The 22,971-nt window shown below is 40.4% G+C and overlaps 1 protein-coding gene and 1 long non-coding RNA gene across 3 annotated transcripts in view; both read right to left on the bottom strand.

Annotated features, from left to right (window-relative positions):
* The window catches only part of DNAH6 (dynein axonemal heavy chain 6), a 233,817-nt gene extending 228,108 nt beyond the window's left edge, over positions 1 to 5,709 (bottom strand). The window contains exons 1-2 of the mRNA XM_025994437.2: positions 5,561 to 5,709; positions 4,093 to 4,327 (exon numbers count right to left, since the gene is read on the bottom strand). Coding sequence (XP_025850222.2) covers positions 4,093 to 4,317 — 225 coding nt within the window. The 5' untranslated portion in view covers positions 4,318 to 4,327; positions 5,561 to 5,709. The remainder of the gene's footprint in view (positions 1 to 4,092; positions 4,328 to 5,560) is intronic.
* Positions 5,710 to 22,888: 17,179 nt separating this feature from the next.
* Positions 22,889 to 22,971, bottom strand: part of LOC140599990 (uncharacterized) — a 9,187-nt gene continuing 9,104 nt past the window's right edge. For both annotated transcript variants that reach the window (XR_012003125.1, XR_012003126.1), the window contains exon 2: positions 22,889 to 22,971. This exon is cut by the window's right edge. This is a non-coding gene — a long non-coding RNA (uncharacterized lncRNA).

The raw sequence follows: 22,971 nt of genomic DNA, 5'->3' as shown, positions 1-22,971 counted from the left end.
TGGTTACCTCTAGAGAAGGAAGCTGGTTGGATGAAGGGCAATGGTAGACAATAGACTTTAACTCTGAAACTTCTATACATTTTTTAATGGATTACTTATAAGAACAAATTTTAAATTTTTTACAGAGGGATAATTAAAACAGAGAATATATAAAAAATAAGAATAGTGAGGAAGCAGTTGCCTTCTACTTAACAAAACAATGCTACAAAGCCACTGTAATCAAAACAAATGGTTAAAAGTTCACATGAATGAAAGCTTTAAATGTGAAAGCACAAAAATAAAGAACAGTAAAATGGGAGAACAAGTGGGGAAATGCCATCAACAGACTGAGTATAAAATGGCAGTCAGTGGAGAGAAAATAAAAGTCCAATACAAAGAGAATGCTTCAATTCCCATAAGAACAGGCGCCATTAATACTAATCAAATGGAGAGATGATTTGTAGCATCTGGTGTGAGGGCGCACTTCCAGCCTCTCCAAAATACTTTCCAGTAAAAGGCTGGAAGATATTATAGGAAAACCTAGGAAAGGTAAAATTTAATTTAGGCAGCACATGGGCACTGGTTTGAGAAACTGGTCCCCAAGCAAAATGTGTGTGAATCAAGGTAAATTACATAGATCCTTTTTTTTTTTCCTCTTCAACCCAACAATATCAGTCATGGAACTCCATTCCACAAGAATATAAGCACCTGTGGGGATGGATACAATGATTTTGCTGTACCACTTAAGTATTTGTAAAACAAATATGCCAAAAGATTTAATAAATTATGAAATATTCATGCAATAGGATACTTTCATGGGATAGGCAACCATTAAAAAGAATGTGTTATAGAAATATCATCTGAGGAGCATCTGGGTGTCTCAGTCGTTAAGAGCCTAACTCTTGATTTTGGCTCAGATCCTGATATCCAGCCCTGTGTCAGGCTCCGAGTAGGATGTAGAACCTGCTTGGGATTCTCTTTCCCTCTGCCTCTTACCCCTGCTCATGTTTTCTCTCTAAAAAAAGGAAAAAAAGAAAGAAATATCATCTGAGAAAGTCCTACAATGTATATTTAGGTGTAAGAAGCAACATGCAGGGCAGCCTGGGTGGCTCAGCGGTTTAGTGCCACCTTCAGCCCCTGGCGTGATCCTGGAGCCCCGGGATAGAGTCCCTCGTCGGGCTTCCTGCTTGGGGCCTGCTTCTCCCTCTGCCTGTGTCTCTGCCTCTCTCTCTCTCTCTCTCTCTCTCTCTCTCTCTCTATCTCTCTCTGTCTCTCACGGATAAATGAATAAAAATCTTAAAAAAAAAAAAAAAGAAGCAACATGCAGAGTACTGTATTTATAAGATGTTTCAAGACAAATGTCCAAAAATCTAAGTAAGTACTTTATGTGTGCTTATCCATTTGTATAAAACTGAATGTGGAGAAAGGCAAGAAGTAGGATACACCCTAGATTGTGGTTAACCTCAGATACCATAGACAAAGGGCTTGGAAATTGGAGAATTGAAAGGAAAAAACATGAAAGAAGAGTAGACTAGGGAAGAGAGGTGGGAGGGAGGAAGAAAGAAAGAGAAGGAAGGAAGGGGCAGGGGTAGGAGGAGGAGAAGAGTAAACAGAAGAGAAGGGAAAAAGATAAGAGCTAGCAATCATAAAAAGAACATACCATAGTATTAACTCTATATAAAAATATCAAACTACAGATACCCACACACAAGAAATCAGTCACTTGACTGCAAAGCTTTCTCTCTGCATGATGGAAATTCAGGCAGTTTTCACTTTATTCCTTATTTATTTTTAATACTGTATGAATTACCATATTCATGGATTAGTTGTATTGCTCTAGTCATCTATTATTACCTAACAAACAGCCCCAAATTTAGTGACTTAAAAAACACCTCCATTTACTTTACTCAAAAAACCTATAATTCTGGCAGAACTCACTAGGGACAGCTTGCCTCTGCTCTATCAGAGCATCAGTTGAGGCAGCTTAAAGGCTGGGGACTGGAATCCACCAATGGCTTGTCCATTCTCATGTGTGGCAGGTGTACGGGCTCTAGACTGGGGCTTGTGCAAATGACATCTTCTTACTTCTGTATTATTTTCTTAATAACACCTACCATTACATGAAATTGTTCAGTCTATTTATTTAGGGTTACTAGAATGTCAACAGGAATGTTGCCTGCTTTGTTCATTGCTATATTCCCAGAGCATGGCCCAAAGCCTGGTGCATAGTGGGTACATAATAAACATTTAATATACATAAATTAACTGCACTGAAGACAAATAGAACAACTTTGATCATAAAGGGGTAATGACATGCTTTTGCCAAGTGTAAGTAAATATGTCACAGAGAAATAAATGTAAAAGGTTTCATATTAAGTCTATGGGAGAAAAATGACAGGTAGATCCTGATGCCCCCCCCCCACATGTAGTGCAGGCACACTGAATGAACCCCCTAGAAGAGATAGCAGTGGTCAGTACCACATCCACCTTGCAAATGGAAGTCCAGTGCCAACTCAACAACATCACATTTTTGGTAACCTAAACAGTTGGTTGTGCAGTTTTCTTTGTATCTAAGATGTCAATTTGCTTATTATCAACTCAAATTAATTCCTAGGCTAATATTTTCTCATATAAAGTAACCTAAAAATAAAAATAACAAATCAGGACTATAGATGCTCAAGAATGTTTTCCTTCAAAAGGAATGAGTACTTAAGTTTGAGTACTTAAGTACTTAAGTTGAGAAACAATGGAATAAGGGTTAGTATTCATAATATATACATATTTAGAACTCATAAATGGATAGGAAAAAATAATCTGATTTTTCTGAAGATTTTATTTTTAAGCAATCTCTACACTCAATGCAGGCCTGAACTCCCAACCTCAAGATCAAGAGTTGCACACTCCACCCACTAAGCCAACCAGGTGTCCCAACAATCTAATTCTGAAGTGGGCAAAAGGTTATGAACAGAATCCAAAAAATAATAATTATGTCAATGAATGAATGAAAATACACTTCACTAATAAGATGCAAATTATAACAAAGTGATGTTATTTTAACTATCAGTCTAGCAGAGATAAAAGAACTGAGTGTCAGGTTTGGCAAAGATGTGGGTAAATAGGCCCCCTTATACACTGTAGGTAGACCTTAAGGTAAATGGTTAAATCTCAACTGCAATTGAGCAATATTTTTCAAAATTAAAAATGCATGGAAGTTTATGATCTATAAAATGACACTTCAAGGAATCCATCTTTATATGTACAAAAGCAAGGCCATCTGTTGCAGCATTAGCTGTTATCACAAAATAAAAGCAATAACAAAACAAACAGCAAATAACCTGAACTCCCATCAATAGGACACCAGTTAATGGTTACTATATTATGGCACATCCATGCAACAAAATACAGTGCTGCTGTTAGAAAAGAAAGCTCGTTATGCATGGATTGGAAAAATTTCTGTATGTTTAAGTGAAGTAAGTACTTTGAAAATCAGTATGTATTGCATAGTCTTATTTTATAGCTATGTATGTTATTCACATACACACAAATGAATAAATAAACATATAAACAGCCTAAAGGGCAACCACTAACAAGTGATAACCTTCACTTCTTACTTTATGCACTTCCATTGCTCCTTTACATGGATTTAGAATTATCCAAGGGCACAAATGGATTCTTAAAATTAAGTACTTTCAGACTTGCACAAAAATTTTCAGAATACTAGGCATTTACTTTAAAAGTACATTGATAGAACTATATGTATATAACATATATGTTACTCTCCCAGAAGGTACCAGTAATAAGTGGTACTCTAATATCTAAAAAGGTCTTACAACTTATATAATTATTTGTATTGTACATAATCATAGAGGGGATTATCTGATAAAAAAAACTTTGTTCACAACTGTATTCCCCTCACCTTGAAGAATGCCTAGAACTCAGTTTTTTTTTTTTAAATAAATGTCTACCGCATTTACAACTTCATAAACAAATCTTAACTTTTAGGCTTTCATTCTTTCTTTGAGTCTGGAAACGACCATCTCCCTTAGCAATATAGCAAATTTTCAACCTCCTGTGCTGCCAAAAGTGGCTTAAAATGCTGGTTTTCGAACTTACCAGAGGCTCTAGTTTTATAGGCTGCTGTCGTTTTCTTGTTCTCTCCTGAGCTTTTGTGGTATGCCTGAACGTCAGGAACTGCACATCAGATTCATTTTCTGTGGGTACTATAATACTCAGTCTTCCTTTGTCTGTTCCACTGTTCAGTCTTGTAAGGATGGGGTTTTCCACCTGTTCGTCAGTATTTTCCAGTTTGACATTCTTCTCTGGGGTGTGAAAAGCCATTCTCTCTCTCCTGTAAAGGGTAGGGTCGACAAAGGAAAAATGAAAAGTAGAACAGAAGAACTGGGGAAGTGGGACCTGTGGAAATGACTTAAGAACTAGGGAGTGTTGAATTTGCTCACCCCTAAAGAAAACCCACAAAGTGACCAATTTCTTCCAAACTGAGGACTTGAATCAGAGAAATGAAAATGCCTGTCTTTCAAGTAGCTGGGGTGGGATCCAGGAATTTGAATTTCTAACAGGTTCTTAGATGCTTCAAATGCCACTGGTTTTGAGACCATACTGGTCTACATTTGGAAGGATGAAAAGAAATGCAATTAGTATTGATATCAATGTTTTTCATGCTTGAGTATGCAAAATATCTCCAGGGGAGCTTGTTCAAAATACAGGTAAGTATAATGCAATCTGGGAAATACAGCCTAGGCGCTCAAAACAAAAACAAAAACAAAAACAAAAACAAAACACCAAAACCAAAACAAGAAACAACCAAAAGGAAAAATAGTTGAGGATTAAATCCTAAAACACCGCTCCTGGAACTCTCATATGCATGAGGAAATTGTTAAAATACGCATACTGATTCATAATACTAGAACTATGAGCCTTGAGTAGTGGTCTTGCATCTTCACCACCACTCACACTCCCACCCCACCAGATGGGTGGAGATACTTCCCTTCAAAAGAGCACCAGAGCACATAAGGTCTTGAGACAGGTGTCAGCAGGCCTAGGTTTTAGTCTAGATCTGTGCTGGCCAATCAGGATCTCCTATGCAATTTTAATTTTTTCAAGTAGCCATATTCAAAATCCCAAAAAAGGAAGTGGTGACATTAATTTTAAATGTGCTTTATTTAACGGATCCCAAATATTCTCAACATGTAATCAATAAAAAAAAAAAAACTTATTATTGTTTACTTCATTGTTTGTTACCACCTCTTCGAAATCCAGTGTGTACTTCACATTTAGAGCCGATCTCAACTCACCACTTTGTGGCCAGTGGCTACCATATTGAGTAGCGCAGTCTAGATCTGATCACTCTGTGAGATCTTGGACAAGTCTCTTGACACTTCTATCCCTCAGTTTCCATTCCTCTAAAATGATAAGTAGGTAGTAAATGGCCACTAAATTCCTTTCCACTGACTTTCTCTGCCTCTCTGAACCTTACTGATCCTTTATGAGCTCCGAAAGCCAAGCTGACGCCTCGGCCCAGCAGTCGGAGCCCAGCCTCACAGCTCTATTTCTCAGGACTCACCAAGTTAGCCTAGAGCGGCCAGAGCCGCCGCTGCCCAAGGTCTCCAGAGACGGCAAAGCCAGGTCTGGGAGGAGAAAGTTGACTGTAGTCGGGAATGTTTGCTGTTGCCTAGCAGCCACCCGGCTTCAACAGATGTGCAATGCGCCTGTGCGCGACCTGTCGCCACGGCAACACCTCAGCCAATCGCAGCGCTGAGTCCCTGAGCCCGCCGGCCGGTTGAGCCAATCAATGCCTCCGGAATATTTTTCTACGCCGCTGATTGGTGGAGAACACGCACTCGACCTGCGGGGTCGCCCCTCTGCGCGGGGAACTGACCGCAGCCTTGACCTGTAGGCAGAGCGGCCCAAGGGGGAGGGTGGTTAATTTTGTTTGCTCCCTCCCTCCCTTCTCCTGCGGGGATCTCTCTTCTGTTTCCCTTCATGAGGCACGAGGCTGACTTGAGGGTCCCTTTGATCTAGCTTTCTCTAGTTAGGTGAACCAAGAATGTCCAGAGGGAGGTGCCTTGTGTAGACAGCTGGAATCCCGTCCAGCATCTCTGCCCCACCCACCAGCATCCTTCCGGGAGGGTCCTCCTGGGCAAGGAATGTGGGTGCTTCTCCCCTTCAAACTCCACCGTGTCCTTTCAACCTATGTTCTTTTCTGCCTGGAAGGTAACCTAGTGCCAGGCACAGCATGAGCCCATATTACTTGGTCCCGCGCTCTGTTTACCAAAGCAGACCCTGGATCTTGTTCGGCATTTAAGGCCCACCTAGTTAAGTCCCCCAGACGATCGCTGCTAATGCTTTGCGGAGGCGACCCCACCAACCTCCGATCCAGGTTGCTTACTGGAGATGTCTTATCCCAGCTAGTGATCAGGGGAAGCCAGCCTTTTCACCTGCCTTGAGGAAATGTTACACCAGATGGTTTTCAGCCGCCCCTTCCAAAATGACATAATCACCACTGCAACTCATCGTCTTCTTTTGTGCTTTTCGGTCTCTCTCTCTCTCTCTCTTTTTATCTTGATATTTGTTTCTTGCGTTGAATGCCAAACCCTGTATGAAGTGCTTGACCTATCATACAACCTGCATTTTCTCAATCTTAACGTATTCAGATAGGTATTTTACATGTTAGGTAGGGCACCATCTACGGGGTAGAGAGTCATGTGTCAATAGAGCTGGAATGAAGATTATAGATTACTTAGTCTAGCTCCTCCATTTGATTAATAAGAGAACTGAGACCCAGAGAGAGAGAGAGCAAGTTATTTACTCCTGGTTAGGCAGCTAGTCATGGCAGAGACAAAACTTAGAATACACATCTCCTAATCCCTAATCAGATATTGGAAACAGCAAGGGAGTTACTTCAGTTGAGAAACAATTAAAAAACACCTTAAATGTAGACATAAATACTAATTTACCAGAGATAAAAGGTACACACAAAGCCAGGCAGAGCCAATAAAATATAATTTATATAAACTAGTAATAAAAGAAATTTAAAGCCAATCCATAAAAACATAAAATTAGAATAATATGCAGTGTTAGACACATCTATAAATTTCATTTAAGCTGTGCAGTGAATATTTTATTTTATTTTTTGCAGTGAATATTTTAATCTGATTCCTTCAAAATTTATGTAGTAGAGACAAAGACCATTGCTTCTCAGGCCCAGGATTTTTTTTTTTAGATGAAGGTGATTGTGTTCTAATGTTACCTTATGCAGCTGAGAGCATTCCAAGAGCCAAAGAAAGTGAAGAGTAGAAGATACAGAGTTTAATAAAGGTGTTGCTGTATTAGAAGCTACTCTTCAAATCTCTCCAAGCTTATTTTTTAATGTGGCAAGATATCTTTATTAGCAACTTAATATTTACTAAATTAGTGCAGACAGACAAGAGTTTTATGTATACTCTGTTGATTTTGTTCATAGTTACTATAAATTATAATAATTGCCACAATTTATTGGGTGCTATGTGCCAGGTACTATGTTAGATACTCTGCATTTGTTTTCTCGAATAATTCCAACAAACCTAAAATTTTCATTTCATAGCTGAAAAACTAGACTGTCAAATATTTATAATAACTAGGTTACAAAGGTCACGTCTTTAACAATAAAAGTAAAAATGGTTAAAATTTATTGAGCATTCAGTTAATATTTATATTCTGGGCCCTTTGTGAAGTACTTATCACCATTATACTAATCATTGCAACAACTTTATATTATTTTAGAGGTATTATTGTGCCTATTCCAATAACAGGGAAATTGAGGTTTAAAAAAATTACATGACAGGGTACCTGGGTGACTCAGTGGTTGAGCATCTGCCTTTGACTCAGGTCATGATCCCAGGGTCCTGGGATAGAGCCCCACATCAGGCGCCCCACAGGGAGCCTGCTTCTGCCTATGTCTCTGCCTCTCTCTGTGTGTCTCTCATGAATAAATAAATAAAATCTTAAAAAAAAAAAAGAGATTACATGACTTACCGAAATCACTCCAGAGGTAGTAAGTGGCAGAGCTGAGATACAAATTCAGATTCATCAACTTAAATAGTTAAATGTCTATAAGATTCTAGAAAAAGAATAGTCAGGTCTTAAACAGTTTGCATACCATGCTCATATTTTTATAAGCATAGAATGTATATAGACTTAGCAACTATCTGGAATAAAGACATAAATGAGATTTATGGGTATTTGCAGTTATGCCCTTTGCTTTTCTTTATATTTAAAAATAAAAATCATATATTGCTTTTGTATTGAGAAAAAAATTTAAATTTAAAAATTTTAAATTTTAAATTAGCACAATATAAGAGCATATAGTGGAAAGACCATGAACCTGGTGAGGACCAGGGCAAAGTGGATCAGGAATGCTCTTGGGGGACTTAGCTTTGGCTAAAAAGACAAGGCACCCTGTTTCATGCAGATGGAAGGAAAGTGGGAGCGGGTTGGGTAAATTGGTAGATTTGGGTGTGATTTCTTCTCTTTTCTCTCAGAAACAGGAGGTAGGTCAGCTGCTTAGGTGGATGGAAGTGAGAGTGCTAGAGGCTTCATATATTTTTTATGGGGAGATGAGGTGGGAGGGAGTAACTCATCTTTAGCCTTGGCTGAAGTTTAACGTCAGGGTCTGTGAACTGCTTAAAACCGTATTCACATTGATGGGTGTATGCTTGTCGATAGCTGTTAGATTCTCAAAGGAGTCTGTGACCAGTGGTCCTTCAGAGTTGACTATATGCTCCACAAGCAAAGGTCAGTCAACCCGGGTTTCTGAGAAGTTGGTTGTATCGTATGTCGTTACTTTATCACCATCTTGTGGTCAAATGGGTATACTGCCAAAGGAGGTTTCGAATCACAGATTGTGAATCCGGGCAATAGTTTATCTTTGATTTGGAAGGGACTTGGGGCTTTCTGTGGTCTAATGCCCCACAGATTATGAGAATTAATAATTAACACACACTTTTCCTCCAAAATATTAAACTGGGTTAACTATGCATGAGTAAGAAGACGTGGCTAACCCAAGATTAAAGATCTTTGCACAAATAATATCTAAGCTAGTGCTGAATGATTTTGAAAGGCCAACAGCAACGGTCCTTAAACTTAGCTGTATATTAGGACGATTTGGTGAGCTTTGGAAATTCCTGATGCCCAGGCCACACTCCATGCTAATTAAACTCTCTGAAAGACTCAGGTATCGTTACCTTTTTCCTACTGCCCCACCCCAGGGGATTCTAATGTACACTAAGTCTGAGAGCCTCAGCCACAGGGCCTTGCTATCTAAGGTGTGATCCACAGGCCAGCAGCATCAGCATCACCTGAGAGCTTGTTAGATATGCAGAATCTCAGGTCCTGCCCCAGACCTCCTGAATCAGTCCGCATCTTAATAATTTCTAGGTGGTTTGTTGCATATTAAATATGAGTGGTTCTGTTAAAGAGAACAGAATGGGTATCCAGGAGATCCACTGGATACACAAGGCAGGAATGGTGTCTGAAAGGCAGGCTTGTCATTTTTTATCAGTTCCAGTTACAGGAAATGTATGACTTCTATGCCATGATTGGAAAGTTCTCATTGTCAGAAAATTGTTTTTTTAAGTAGTTGACAAAATCTACTTTCTTGCCAGTTTTGCAAACTGTCCCTGTGATCTCTTAAAATATTTGAAGACAGAAATGTTCTTCTTTTAATCTTCCTTCTTTGAATCCCTCCCTCCCAATCTTCCAGTCTCCTTAGTCTATGTATGATAGGTTTGCAGAACTCCTAGTAATTCTATGCTAAAAATGGGTCTCAGAACTGCCAGTGAGATTCTAGATGTGGCATGACATAATGAGAATAGAAGGAAAATGATATTCCTTTATCTAGAAATTCTATTAATGGCTCCTTTTTCTTTGAAAATCAGACATTAGGATCTTTGTTAAATGATAAATAATAGAGAACCTATATCCAGCAAACAAATCAGTGTGGATGGTCTCAGGGCCTCAGGTTATTCACAGGTGACCACTGATGGTGTCCTGAGCTGGGAGAGACCACCATGGGAGGAGGGGATTGGGGCCTGTGCTCCCAGTGGAGTCAGACTCCTATCCCTCCCAACCTTTTCTCCTAGGATCACATCCTTTAGCAGAGACAGCTCTTCCCTCAGTATGGCTGTCAGGGGAAACCACCAAACCCTTACTGCTGCCTCTAATCTCAGCCTGCCCACTCTGTCCTGCCTTGGTCTCCAAGCTCAGCCTAACAATAATCATCCCTGTCCTTCTCAGTGTGGCCTTAGTTCCTCATGCCTAACCACATAACACATGCCCATGTGCTCTGGCAGGATTGCTTCACTACTGTCCTGGGTCCTTAAAATTGAACAAGCAGCCAGTCCTGGTTTAGTCTGAGCTTGGTTGTCCTTCTCCAAATATTTATTTATTCATTTATTTATCTACTCATTTATTTCTGAATATTTAATCTTAACATCTCACCCCTGCCATGGATTGAATGTTTGTGACCCTATAAAATTCATATGTTGAAGCTCCAACCCCCAGTGTGATGGTATCTGGAGGTAGGGCCGGGCCTTCAGGAGGTGGTTAGGTTTATATGGCATCATAAAAAATGGGGCCTTCATGATGGGATCAGTGCCCTTATAAGAAGAGACACTATAGAGCTAGGTTTCTCTCTCTCTTCCTCTCTCTCTCTCTTCTCTATCTCTCTCTTTCCACTACCACCCTCCTCTGTCATCCTCTGTCACCCCTCACACCCCAATCCATGAAGATAGAATATCTGCAAGCTAGAAAGTGGCTTTTTTAAAAGATTTTATTTATTTATTCATAAGAGACAGAGAGGCAGAGACACAGGCAGGGGGAGAAGCAGGCTCATTCAAGGATCCTGATGTGGGACTCCATCCTGGGACTCCGGGATCATGCCCTGAGCCAAAGGCGGGCGCTCAACTGCTGAGCCAGAAAAGGGATTCCCAGAAAGTGGCTTCTTACTAGAAACTGAATTGGTTAGCACTTTGATCTGGGAGTTTCTGGCCCCCAGAGCTGTGAAAAATAAGTGTCTATTGTTTAAGACTACGGTATTTTGTTATAGCAGCCTAAGCTGACCAAACCACCCCCTTTTCCATCTTTGGGCCTGAAGTTGTGTCTACCAAGGCCATCCCAAACCAGTTTCCTCTTGGACCATTTGTCTCACTTGCATAGCCATTGGATATTCTGGCATCCATAACGATGGCACTTTTTTTTTTTTAAGATTCTTTTTTTTTAAAGTGATCTCTAACCCCAATGTAAGGCTTGAACTCATAACCCAAAGATCAAGAGTCTGCATGTTCCACAGACTGAGCCAGTCCGGGGCCCCACCCTTTAACTCTATAACTCTAACTCCAGGAATTTTAATCACCTGGGCCTAACCAAGGTTCTTAATCAGAGTTCAAATTAGCATAATATTTTGAAGAAAAATTTTGCAGACTTTGCTTTTTTAAAGTTATGCATACCCTCTGGAGATGATTTGTCTTTTAGAAGTCTACTTTAAAAATATTTGATCAAGGGCATTACAGATTTTTGTTAAAGTCACATTTAAATAAAATATAATACCCAAACTCTGATATTGAATTGGCATAGCCAACTTAAACAATGAAGTAAAGCTGTATGTATGACATGGAGAAATGTATTCAAAGATTAAGTAAAAATGTGAGTTTCAGAATATTATGCTCAGTGTTATCCCATTTTGTTAAAAAATACATATAGTATATAGTCCATATATATAGTATAAAATCTATATACATATAATATATTGTCTCTATATAGTTGTGACATTGTGATTTATAATAAGAAATATATATTTGGTCTTCATCCACTCTTTCTGGCACAAAGCTCCTCAAACCTGTAGGATTTCCTAAGTGTTGATAGCTGTAAAGGTGTCTTTTGTTAGGTTAATGAGGTGATATTTCAAATGCACAGACGGTTGGGTCTGGTTTGCCAGGAGAACCAGCCACATGATTAGAGGGTTGGAGCATTTAGTTCCACCCCATAACATCTGGGAATGGCCAAAGATTTAATCAATCATGCCTATGTAGTGAAACCTCCACCAAAACACGAAAGGAGAGGGTTTAGAGACCTCCCTGGTTAGTGAACACTTGGAGATTTGAAGAGAGTGGCATGCTTAGAGAACAAGGAAGCATGTTTTCCTCCTACCTTGCCCTGAGTATCACTTCCACCTGGCCGTTCCTGAGTTTCACCCTTTAATAATAAACTGGTGGTCTAGTAAGTAAAACGTTTCTCTGAGTTAGATGAGCTGTTCTAGCAAATTAACTGAACTGCAGGAGGGGGGCATTGGAACCTCCAGTATATAGCTGGTCCACCAGAACACAGGTGATAACGTGGGCCTGTGGCTGGAATCAACGTGGGGGTATAGGCGGTCTTGTGGGACTGAGTCCTTCCTCTGGGATCTATAACATCTCCAGGTACATAGTGTCAGAACTGAGGTGAGTTGTGGGATGCCCAGTGATGTTCAAGAATTCTGTGTTGATGTGGGACACCTCCCTGCAAATCCATACACACTGGAATTGGCAGGATCTTGATAGTGTAGAAGAGAGGTTAGCAAATACTGCCTTATGAGTAAAATCCAGATGGCTACCTGTTTTTAAAAATAAAGTGTTATGGGACCACAGCCACACTCATTTACATATTTTCTATGGCTGTTTTTGTACTATAACACTTGAGTAGATTAAGTCTTCTAGGAAACTCCTCATTGCTGTCAACTTTTACCTCTATTGTGATTTTTTAGTCCATATCTTTTTTTGTTGTGTTAAGACATGATGGAAATCAGTAAGCTAATACCAGAAAGAGTCTATAAGTTGTACTTTCAAATGGTAGAAGATAGTGACACACAGTGGACAATAGCAGGGAGCTCTGAGACCTACATTCCCTCCAGGCACTGAAATATTTGGATAAAACATGTTTAAAAAGATTATTCTTATAGACTGGAAGGCAAATATGACATTTTGAATATACCTAATTACTTTCATTCTTCCCTAAAACTCTATGAAAGGGTTTTTTTTTTTTCAATTTATAAACTTGGAGAAATTAGGAGAATGGGAAATGGAACAATAGTTGTAAAAATTTGGACTCTGGAAAGCAGAAATATGAGTGGTAAATGATTACACAAACACAAAAAGGGTAGATTCTAAGCATTGGTGGGGAAAGATAATAACCAACTTGATACACATTATGGAAGTCCCAAAGACTTGGAAATTGGTGGTACCAGACATTTCTGGAAATAGGGACTTGAATAAGGAAGTTGATTGACAGTCCGTTCAGGAAGTGGTCCATTCTGCAAGTCTGTTCTATTCTCCCCAAGCTCAGTAGAAGACTGGAAATCTATTATCTGGAGTGGGTCAAACAGGGTATCTAGACTAAGGGGCACTAGGAACATATGAAAGTGGGGTACCATACTGAAAACAGTGGATTACTTGAACGTGCACATGCAAGATGATGAGATCACCAACCCTCTTTCACTACTCAACTCCCAGAATAATAGCATAACCTGTGCAACCATCTCAATTTTCCTGAGACTATAGGTGTTCCCAGGATAGGGAGGGACTTCCAGTTTTAAAACCAGGACAGTTCTGAACAAACCAGGTTGAGTTAGTTATCCTAGTTTCAAAACATTGGCATTTAGATACTTCCAGGCAAGAAACCAAGAGAATCTTCTCTGGGGAATCTAACCAGCCCAAGGGGAAAGATCTGGATATACAGACAGGAGGTTTTTCCACTAAGTGGTCCAACCAAATCAACTTTGAGGTGAAGTTCAAGTGAATAAGTTCCACCTGGATGTGTGCAGGTTTCAATCATGTTTTTAGACCTTCCCTCTCAAAAATAGGCAGACGACTAGGTATTTCTAGACAAATCACAGATCTATCACACAAAAGACAGAAAGCAAAACATTCAGATCGGAAAAACAACCTGAGAGTACGCAAATGAGTTAAGTTGAGATGATCAGAGTTTTGTCTTAGATTTCAAAGAGTGGATCTGAGTGAGGGAATCCTCTCTTCCTATCTAGCCATGGTGCTATTAGAATATAAGCCTGGAGCTCCTGGAGGACATATTCCCCTCTGGACAGGAAAGGCCACAGTTGGCTACATAGAAATGGAAGTCTGGAGTTCCACATGGCTTTTCATACCAAGATCCATTATCTGTAAGGTGATTTTTGCTTTTTCCAAAGTTTTGTTGTATGAGTCAACAAACCCCAATGCTTTTTTAAAAAGCATAAGTTTGGGACGCGTGGGTGGCTCAGTGGTTGAGTGTCCGCTTTTGGCCCAAGGTATGATCCTGGAGTCCTGGGATCAAGTCCCACATAGGCCTCTCTGCATGGAGCCTGCTTCTCTCTCTCTCTGCTTCTTTCTCTGTCTCTCTTTCTCTGTGTCTCTCATGAATAAATAAATAAATAAAATATTAAAAACAAATAAATAAATAAAAGCATAAATTTGAATAGGTTTTCTGTCATTTGCAATCCACTTGTCCTGGTGGGCCTAATGAATGGTATTGCCTCTTCTAGAGGTCTGCTATTTTAATCTATACTCTATACCCAGAAAGTTTCCAAGCCAGCTTGGATTTCCCTGTTTAAAATAAGGATCACATAACTCATAGAGGTAAAAATACATGAAATTTCATTGAACATGGCAGACCCAGAGTACACTAACTTTTCATTATGTCTCACAACGGGGTCATCCCCAAAATAAACTCTAAAGCAATATGTCTGAAATGTGTGGGCCAGAAAACAAAGATGAAGGGAAAGAAGGGAAAGTCCTGTATATTAATTAACAGTGTTTGCTTTCCACACATTAGTGAAGGGAAGAGGCTATATCAGTTAGGATTGTGTTTAATAGCAGGTAACAGAACACCATATCGACAGTCGCTTAATGAAATCGGGTGATTGGGGGGTCATGATGTTAAGTGTTTCTATGATTCTCTTGGTCTTTTCATTATGATGGCAATAGGGTTGCTGCAGTCCCAGCCATCATGTCCACATTCAAGACAGAAGTAAGGTCAAAGGATATGTATATTTGTCTCCTTATAGTAGAAAAGCAAAAGCTCTCTCAGAAAGTTCTATATTAGGTAATATCTCTCCTCATGTTTCATTGGCCAGAATTGGGGCCAAAGATTACATCCAGCTGAAAGAGAGGCTGAGCAGGTAGGGACCAGGATTGTCATAAATGACTTGGAACAATAGTGATCCATTACCTAGGACTAGACATATTCCCCCCCCCCCATATCCCCACCCCCTATAGAGTTCTACTGATGGGGAAGAAAAGGCAGAAAGAAGCCATGTGGGAAAGTGTGCCTGCCACAGGAAGCAAAGTAAACAGAGGAAAACACTGAAAACACAGCTGAAACTCCAACTCTCACACATTGCTGGTGGGAATCCAAAAAGGTGGTCACTTTGGAGAACAGTTTGGTGTGGTGTTTTCTTTGTTTTGTTTTGACATGCTTAAGAATACTTTGCAGATGTCACTTAGGATCTTGAGATGGGAGGAGGTATCCTGGATCATTGAGGTGGGCCCAGTATAATCACAGGGGTCCTTATAAGAGGAAGGCAAGAGGGTGAGAATTAGAAAAAGTGATTAGGAAGCAGAGGTTGGGTGTGGTGCACTTCGAAGATGAAAGAGTCAGGAGCCAAGGATGGGTGAGTGACCTATGGTAGCTAGAAAAGAAAAATGTTCTCTTCCTAAGCCTCCATGAGGGATGCAGCACTGCCAACACCTGGATCTCAGACTGCTGACCTCTAGGACAGTAAGGGAATAAACTTGTATTGCTTTTTGGCCACTAGGCTGGTGGTACTTTATTACTGTCAGCATAGGAAATTAGTATACCTGCCTAGTATTCCCACCCTTGGGCATCTAGACCAATTCTTGGTTTTCTGTGCACATTTTTGTAAGGATGTCTGCATTGTTCTTTTAAAGTAACACCTTTATTGACCTATAATTCACATACCATATAATCACTCATTTAAAGTGTACAATTAATGGTTTTTAGTACATTTACAGAACTGTGCAACAATTACCAGTTGACCCTAGAACCTTTTCAAACACCTCAAAAAGAAACCCTATGTCCTTTACCACTCATCCTCTAGTCTTCCCATTCCCTCTAGCCCTAGGCAACTACCAATCTAGTTCCATCTCCATAGATAGGCCTATTTTGGACATCTCATATAAAAGGGATCACACAACATGTGGACTTTAGTGACTAGCTTATTTCACTATGCACAGTGTTTTCAAGGCTCACCATGATGCAGCAGGTATCAGTTTGTCATTTCTTTTTATTGCCGAATAATATTTCATTGTATGGATATGCCATATTTTATTTATGTTCGTCAGTTGATGGAAATGTGCATTGTCTCTGCTTCCTGGCTATTATCAATAATGTTGCTTATAAACATTCAAGTTTTGTCTGGAGGAATAGGACATTCAGTTAGTAACAAGCATTTATTAACTGCCTGTTGTGTACATAGCACAGGGGTAGGAGCGGGGGCAGATACCCAAACGAACTATAAATATAAAATGTAGCTCCTGGTCTCTGACTAGTTGGGGAAGGCAGACTAAGCTTTCAAGAAATATTTAAACAACTGATGATAATCATGTGAATTATTTTCTTGGGACAATTTTCTTTTCATGTCTAAGAACAAAATACCCAATTTATATTCTCCAAACTAAGTATAAAAGTGGGCTGGACGGGGATCCCTGGGTGGCTCAGTGGTTTAGTGCCTGCCTTCGGCCCAGGGCGTATTCTTGGAGTCCCGGGATCGAGTCCCACATTGGACTCCCTGCATGGAGCCTGCTTCTGCCTGTGTCTCTGCTTCTCTCTATCATGAATAAATAAATAAAATCTTTTTTATTTTTAAAAAATAGTGGGCTGGAGTCTTTAGACCAGTTTGTAAGTTAACAAAACAAGAGACAGAACCTCTTTAAAAAGATAGCTTTGACCCGTATAAATGTCCTGATGTCCCTGAATAGAATGTTTGTTCCAGAGATGTACTTTCCTCTCTGCAGTTTTCGTCATAGACAGGGACTTGGTACCAGGTCCAAAGAGCTCAGCATCAGGCTGACCTCAGCTCTCCTGCTGACCTGGGAAAGGGGGCTGTCCTTGCTCTCTGGCTGCTTCTTTCACTGGGCAGTATGAAAGTCTGGCAGGATTTCATCAAGGGCAGGCTTCAGGCCCCTAATTCATAGCCAGTATCATTAGCATCATTTGTTGAGTGTCTGCAAATGCTTGGGAATTAGCAACAAATCTTTCCTGCATTGTCTGTGGCTTTAATGCAGGAAATAAATTTGGGTTCTGTCTGCACCATCCAAGGATCAGATGCAATGGCTCATTGGCTCTGCAAGAATTGCTTTTTGTCATCCAGGGATACAATACGAACCAGACTCCATGTGGCTATGAGGCATGAATAACATCACTGTTTCTCAAGCTGTCAGGGATACGTTCAGTTTTCTCATTCATTCTATAATTAGCTAAGGCAGTGCCATGTACAACTGAGGTGCCTGAATTTGAGGCATTTAGATAATGTGATAAAATCCATTTACTCAGTATCTTCTATTATTGTCCACATTTGATCCTCAAAATAGTGAACAGTGTAGGAGAGGCAGAAATACATGTTACCATTTGACAGATGGGGAAATTTAATGCATAAAGTTATACCTTTAAAAGTCTTAATCAGTACCAGGACCAAAATCCCAGGTCTCCTAACCCCTAGACCTTATCTGCTACTTCTGTCCATGGTGAATGAGTAATAAGGAGAAATAAAAACTTGAGTGAAGCCAAGGTAATGTCCGACTCATGGCCTGGCTTTTACCAGCACCCCCAGCTGGAGCCTCTTTGTTCACCATTTAATTTGCCAGAAAGCATCCTTGCTTACCATTTAACTCACCACTGAGCATTGGTCCAGACACAGAGGTGATCCTGAATAAACATTTGTTGAATGAATGGGTGATTGATTGGTTCTAATCATTAAATTCCTTCTCAACCACTGAATCCAGATAGTTTTGTAGAACAGGTTTTCTGTGGCATCTTTGTCATTTGTCTGCTCGGTTTGTTCTTATATTGCATTTGCAGTGAAAGAAAACTCCTCCTTTCTTGCCATGGGAAAGGCAAACAGCCACGCAATGCTGGAAGATAGCCAGGTCTGCATGGGCAATAAAGGAGGCAAGCCAGTTAGCTATTAACCAGCAGACAAAATAATTCAGCTACTTATCAAGCTATAGGCACCTCCCTTTGGAGGCCCTTTCCTTACTTTTTCCAGCTCAAAACGGTGAGGCAGATTAAAGCCTTGGGCAATCACAGTGTGCTCTTCCTTTTTCTCCCTTCCCCCAACTGCACCTAGGTGGCAGCAGGTTCTAGAGAACCACAGACAGCTAGCTGTGTAGGAAGTAACAGACAGGCAAGTAGTCAGAGGGCTGAGAATTGAGGATAGTTGGAAAGGGATAGCCTCAGGCATTGATGATGGGGGTCGGGAGTGATGTGAGAAAAAAGGGCAGAAGAAAAATTATTGTATTTCCTTACTACCTATAGCCTATTGACAAGTCCTTGAAATAGGCAGTGACATTCCTCTAGGGACTTCCGCTGCCTCGATATTAATACTTTGCTAAAGGCAAAAGCAATCTTAGCCTGACCCCCAGGATCCTGTAAGTCTACTTTAACATATAGAAATTCCTTTTGAAATCTCCTTTATCTCTATTTCCCAAGATACATGTTGGCAATCATCCTTCAAGCATATGACCCACCAAAATACATCTGAAGGATCTCATGGCTGAGGGTTTACTAAACAGTAATAAATGACCTTTTCCTAACAATAGCTACCCCCCTCAGATCCTGGAAATCTTTTTGCCAAAATACCTGGGAGGCTTATGCTGTCCATAATCCTCTCTCAACTTGAAAGTCTATAATGGGCCACTCCCCACGACACTGGTGCAGCTTTTTCTGCCCACGGGTCCTGTCCCTGCACTTTAATAAAACCATCTTTTTGAACCAAAGATGTCTCAAGAATTCTTTCTTGGCCATTGACTGACGTCTTTCCTTTTCCATCAGCGGGGAGACGTCAATGGCTTCTTACATTTTCCTAAAAGCTTCACATTTATTTTTGTACCATTTAAGGCTTATTCCTCACTGATGACCTCTCAAGGCATGGGAGTACTTTTATTTTGTAATTGAAGCAATGGTATACAATTCACAGAATTGTGAAAATGCTAGGCTGTACTTGAGAGGCTGAGTAGTGTAAAGATGTGGGTAGGATAAGCTAATGTCTGTAATGGGAAATGAGGCAGAAAAGAGAGTTGGAGTGAAGTCACAGACTTCAGGGATAAGTGCTAGTAGTTAAAATAAAATGTTTTCTACTTTATCTCACCAAGTTGATTATTGTGTAAAATCACAGTTTTAATTTCTTTTTTTAGCACTTACTATCTCACAAACATTTATCCTATGGTGATTGAAGATTTTTGAACGTGGAGATACATCTGTCTGTGAACCAGGAAGTGAGTACTCATCAAACAGTGAAATCTGCCAGCTTCTTAATCCTGGACTTCCTAGCCTCCAGACTGTGAGAAATAAATTTCTCTTGTATATAAGCCACTCAGTCTATGGTATTTTTTAATGATATTCTGAACAAAGACACCACTCTACCCCAGCCAAACAGCATGGATAAAAAAACATGGCCCATCATCACCCCTGTCAACAAAGGCCAAGGGGTGACCTGAATTTCTACCCTTGCTCAGAGCATTCCCTGTCCCCTCAAAGAAGACCTGGTGGGGAGCTGTTACTTTCATTCCTACTCAGGAATAATAAAGCTCCTCCTTCCCCAAAAGGGTGAAAGTGAAAACCCTGTGGGATGCTGGCTTCCATCCCCACCCAGCAGTAATGAGGTACCCCTTCCCCCTCCCTTCCTGGATGGTGTCAGAATTGGCCAACTGGGAAGCCGGAACTTTCACCACCATTAAGTGGTAACAAGACATCCTCCACCTCAAGAACTATCATTGCACTTCCTGTAAATCTGTAATTCTTTCAAAATAAAAGTTAAAAAAAAAACCCAACCCCACAAAAAGTTAAAGTTGAGTTAAAAAAAAAAAACCCTTAACTAAAGACTGTTGTTTACCTTCACATCCTTTCATGATCATGCTAGATGACTGTATATGGGGGTGGGGGGAAGGCAGCAAAGAGAGAGAGAGAGAGAGAGAAAGAGAGAGAGAGAGAGAGAGAGAGAATATTCCCAATTGTAGTATTCCCAATACTTCAAAACACTGTTCTCTTTACAACATTCTGTTTTCCTCAGTACCTGGGGCACTGCTGATGTGTATGACATACGGAGTATAGCCAAAGCTTTAAGTATGAACTCCTAAGAACTACTACTCAAAAGCAGGAAGCTGCCAAATGCCAGGGGGTACATGAGGATCATTTGGGGAGATTCTTAAAAATACAAATTCCTGAGATGTCTCACTTGTGAAATAGCTTGCATCTTGAAGAAGCATCCCTGAGCCAATGTCCCAGTGGTTCCTGTGGGCTCCAAGGGTTGTTTTGACTCAAAGTGGACAAGATTAAGGGACATGGGTGATAATCCTTGATCTATTCCATTTTAAATATATGATTTAGGGGATGTCATTTCTCTTTATACTTGTTTGCATATTGTTTTTGATGACAGAAGTTTTGCTTCCCCACTTCTGATTTTCAGAATAAAATGGAATGTGAGAAGAACCTGGAGTTAAATAAAACCTGTTGCCTTCATTGCTTTATGTTTGCCACCTTCCCCTTGTCTGACACCTCTGCTTCCTTTTGGGGGCCTGAATTCCGCTTGCGGGAGAGAGCGAGGGAGGAAGGTAGGGAAGGTCTCCCAGGCTCCTACATTGAAATTGTGCTCTCAAACACTGTGATTGCATCCGACAATAAGAGAAAATTGACTGCAAAACCTAGAATGCCTTTCAGTGCCACATCTGCCAGACCCTGATAAGTGACACTCAAGTCTGCCCTAAGGAGCTGCCTTCAGACAGTAGTTGGAAGTAGCTGTAAAAAACAGAGCTGTGAATCTGGGGTTGCTTCCTGTCATGAGTGAGGACAATTGGTCTGGACAGATCCCCCAGGTGGGATTAAGGCTCCAAGAAGACAAACCTGCTATCAGCTTCCTCAGGAGGCGACAGATTGCACTCTCTCTTTTTATTTTTTTAAAGATTTTATTTTTAAGTAATCTCTACACCCAATGTGGGGCTCAAAACTACAACCCCAAGATTAAGGGCTACATTCTCCCCTAACTGAGGCAGCTACGCACCCCTATCTTTTTAAAAATGAGTTGATCAGGATGCCTGGGTGTCTCAGTGGTTGAGCATCTGCCTTTGGCTCAGGTCATGATCCTGGGGTCCCGAGGGGAGCTTGCTTCTCCCTCTGCCTATGTCTCTACCTCTCTTTCTGTGTCTGTCATGAATAAATAAAATCTTTTTTAAAAATGAGTTGATCATATTCAAGAGCCATTAAGTGCCTGTCTAGTTTTATTTCATTTTCAGGAAGATCCAAAACTTTTGGTCATAGATTTTACCCATAGGTATTATTTAAATGTCAGCTCCAATACCACCATAAAAATAACTAATTGGATTAGAAGGCAGGTAAACTAACACTACCAAGGAGCTTACACATGCCAGGAAGTATGCAATGTACTTGCTAGACATGCATCCTGTGATTCCAGGTTGATCTGCCCTACTCATCTAAGGGAAGCTGTTTTTGAAAGTTCCCAGGTGATTTCTTGCCTCTACCTTTGCTGTAACATAGGTGGCGATTTCTCTGGCTAACGAAGAGAATGCCTCCCCACCCTACCCCTGGATACACACACATATGCCTTCATAAATTTAATCTCTGGAGAGTTCCCCTCTTGTATGGCTTCTACAAACCATATATTTTTTAATATAAAATATGGATCATAATACCTGGACTAGTCTTGAAACAGTACTCCAGGGTCACTGTGACACTGCTCAGGAGAGGGGGGCTTAGCAATCAGTGTTGCCTGGGAACATGGACTTCCACATGGATTGTTGTCACCTATTTCTGTCAGAGTAACAGAGGCAGGTGGGTCATTTTCTGCCCCCTCCCCCCAACACTGTCATAAGCACCAAGAGGAACAGAATGTTAAACCTCCTTGCTATTTTCTGCATATGGGGAACAAAGCAGAGCAAAGGAGTCACTCCTTGAACTTTTTTGAATGTAAGTGAGGAATCTGAGACTCAGAGGGATTATGTGATTTTCCAAGGTGATATTGCTGTGAGTTCCAGGGCAGAGATCTGACCTCTGGACTGACTGATGGTGAAGCCCATGTATATTCTGTTCCATATGTTTGTGAGCTATGTCCCCTTCACCAGAACTGGGTGGAATGTAGAGGATATTTTCATTTGTTTTTCAATTTAAATCTTGTTTCCTTCCTTTTTACCATTTCATATTGCCTATCTTTAGGCTAAGTTCATAGAGAATCGTTTTTAAGGAAAGATACCATGTTAGCTGTTATTAAGCATTTGAAAGTCTTAGCCTAAAACCATGAAGTAGAGATAAGCAGGGCTATCAGGATTGTGTACAACATTAGCATCTTAATCCATGATAGCAGGACACAGATTCCAGGATATGGAGTCACTTGTGTGCCTTTGCCTCTACCTGGAACACCTGCTACCCACTGCTGCCCACTGCTGCCCAGCCCACTGGCACTTGCACCAAAAAGTGCACACAAGTCTTTCCAATCAGTTAGTCCCAATGTTCTTGCCAGAGAAACCAAGACAGAAGCATTCTCTTAGTGAAGGATTTGGTTTGAATTGTGAGGATGCAAGGCCTCATGACTTACTTGCACTATACCTGAAGGATATACCCTAGATTTTCCAGTTAAATGAGCTTTCTTTTAATAATAATAGGACACATTTATTGAGTGTTTACCATCTAGTATAGTCTCTTTTCTAAGTGATTTACATGGAATAT

Source organism: Vulpes vulpes, chromosome 8 (genome assembly GCF_048418805.1).
Source record: "Vulpes vulpes isolate BD-2025 chromosome 8, VulVul3, whole genome shotgun sequence".
In the NCBI taxonomy this organism is placed as follows: domain Eukaryota; kingdom Metazoa; phylum Chordata; class Mammalia; order Carnivora; family Canidae; genus Vulpes; species Vulpes vulpes.
Note: the sequence above shows the minus strand (reverse complement) of the source record. Positions and strands in the feature narration are given on the sequence as shown.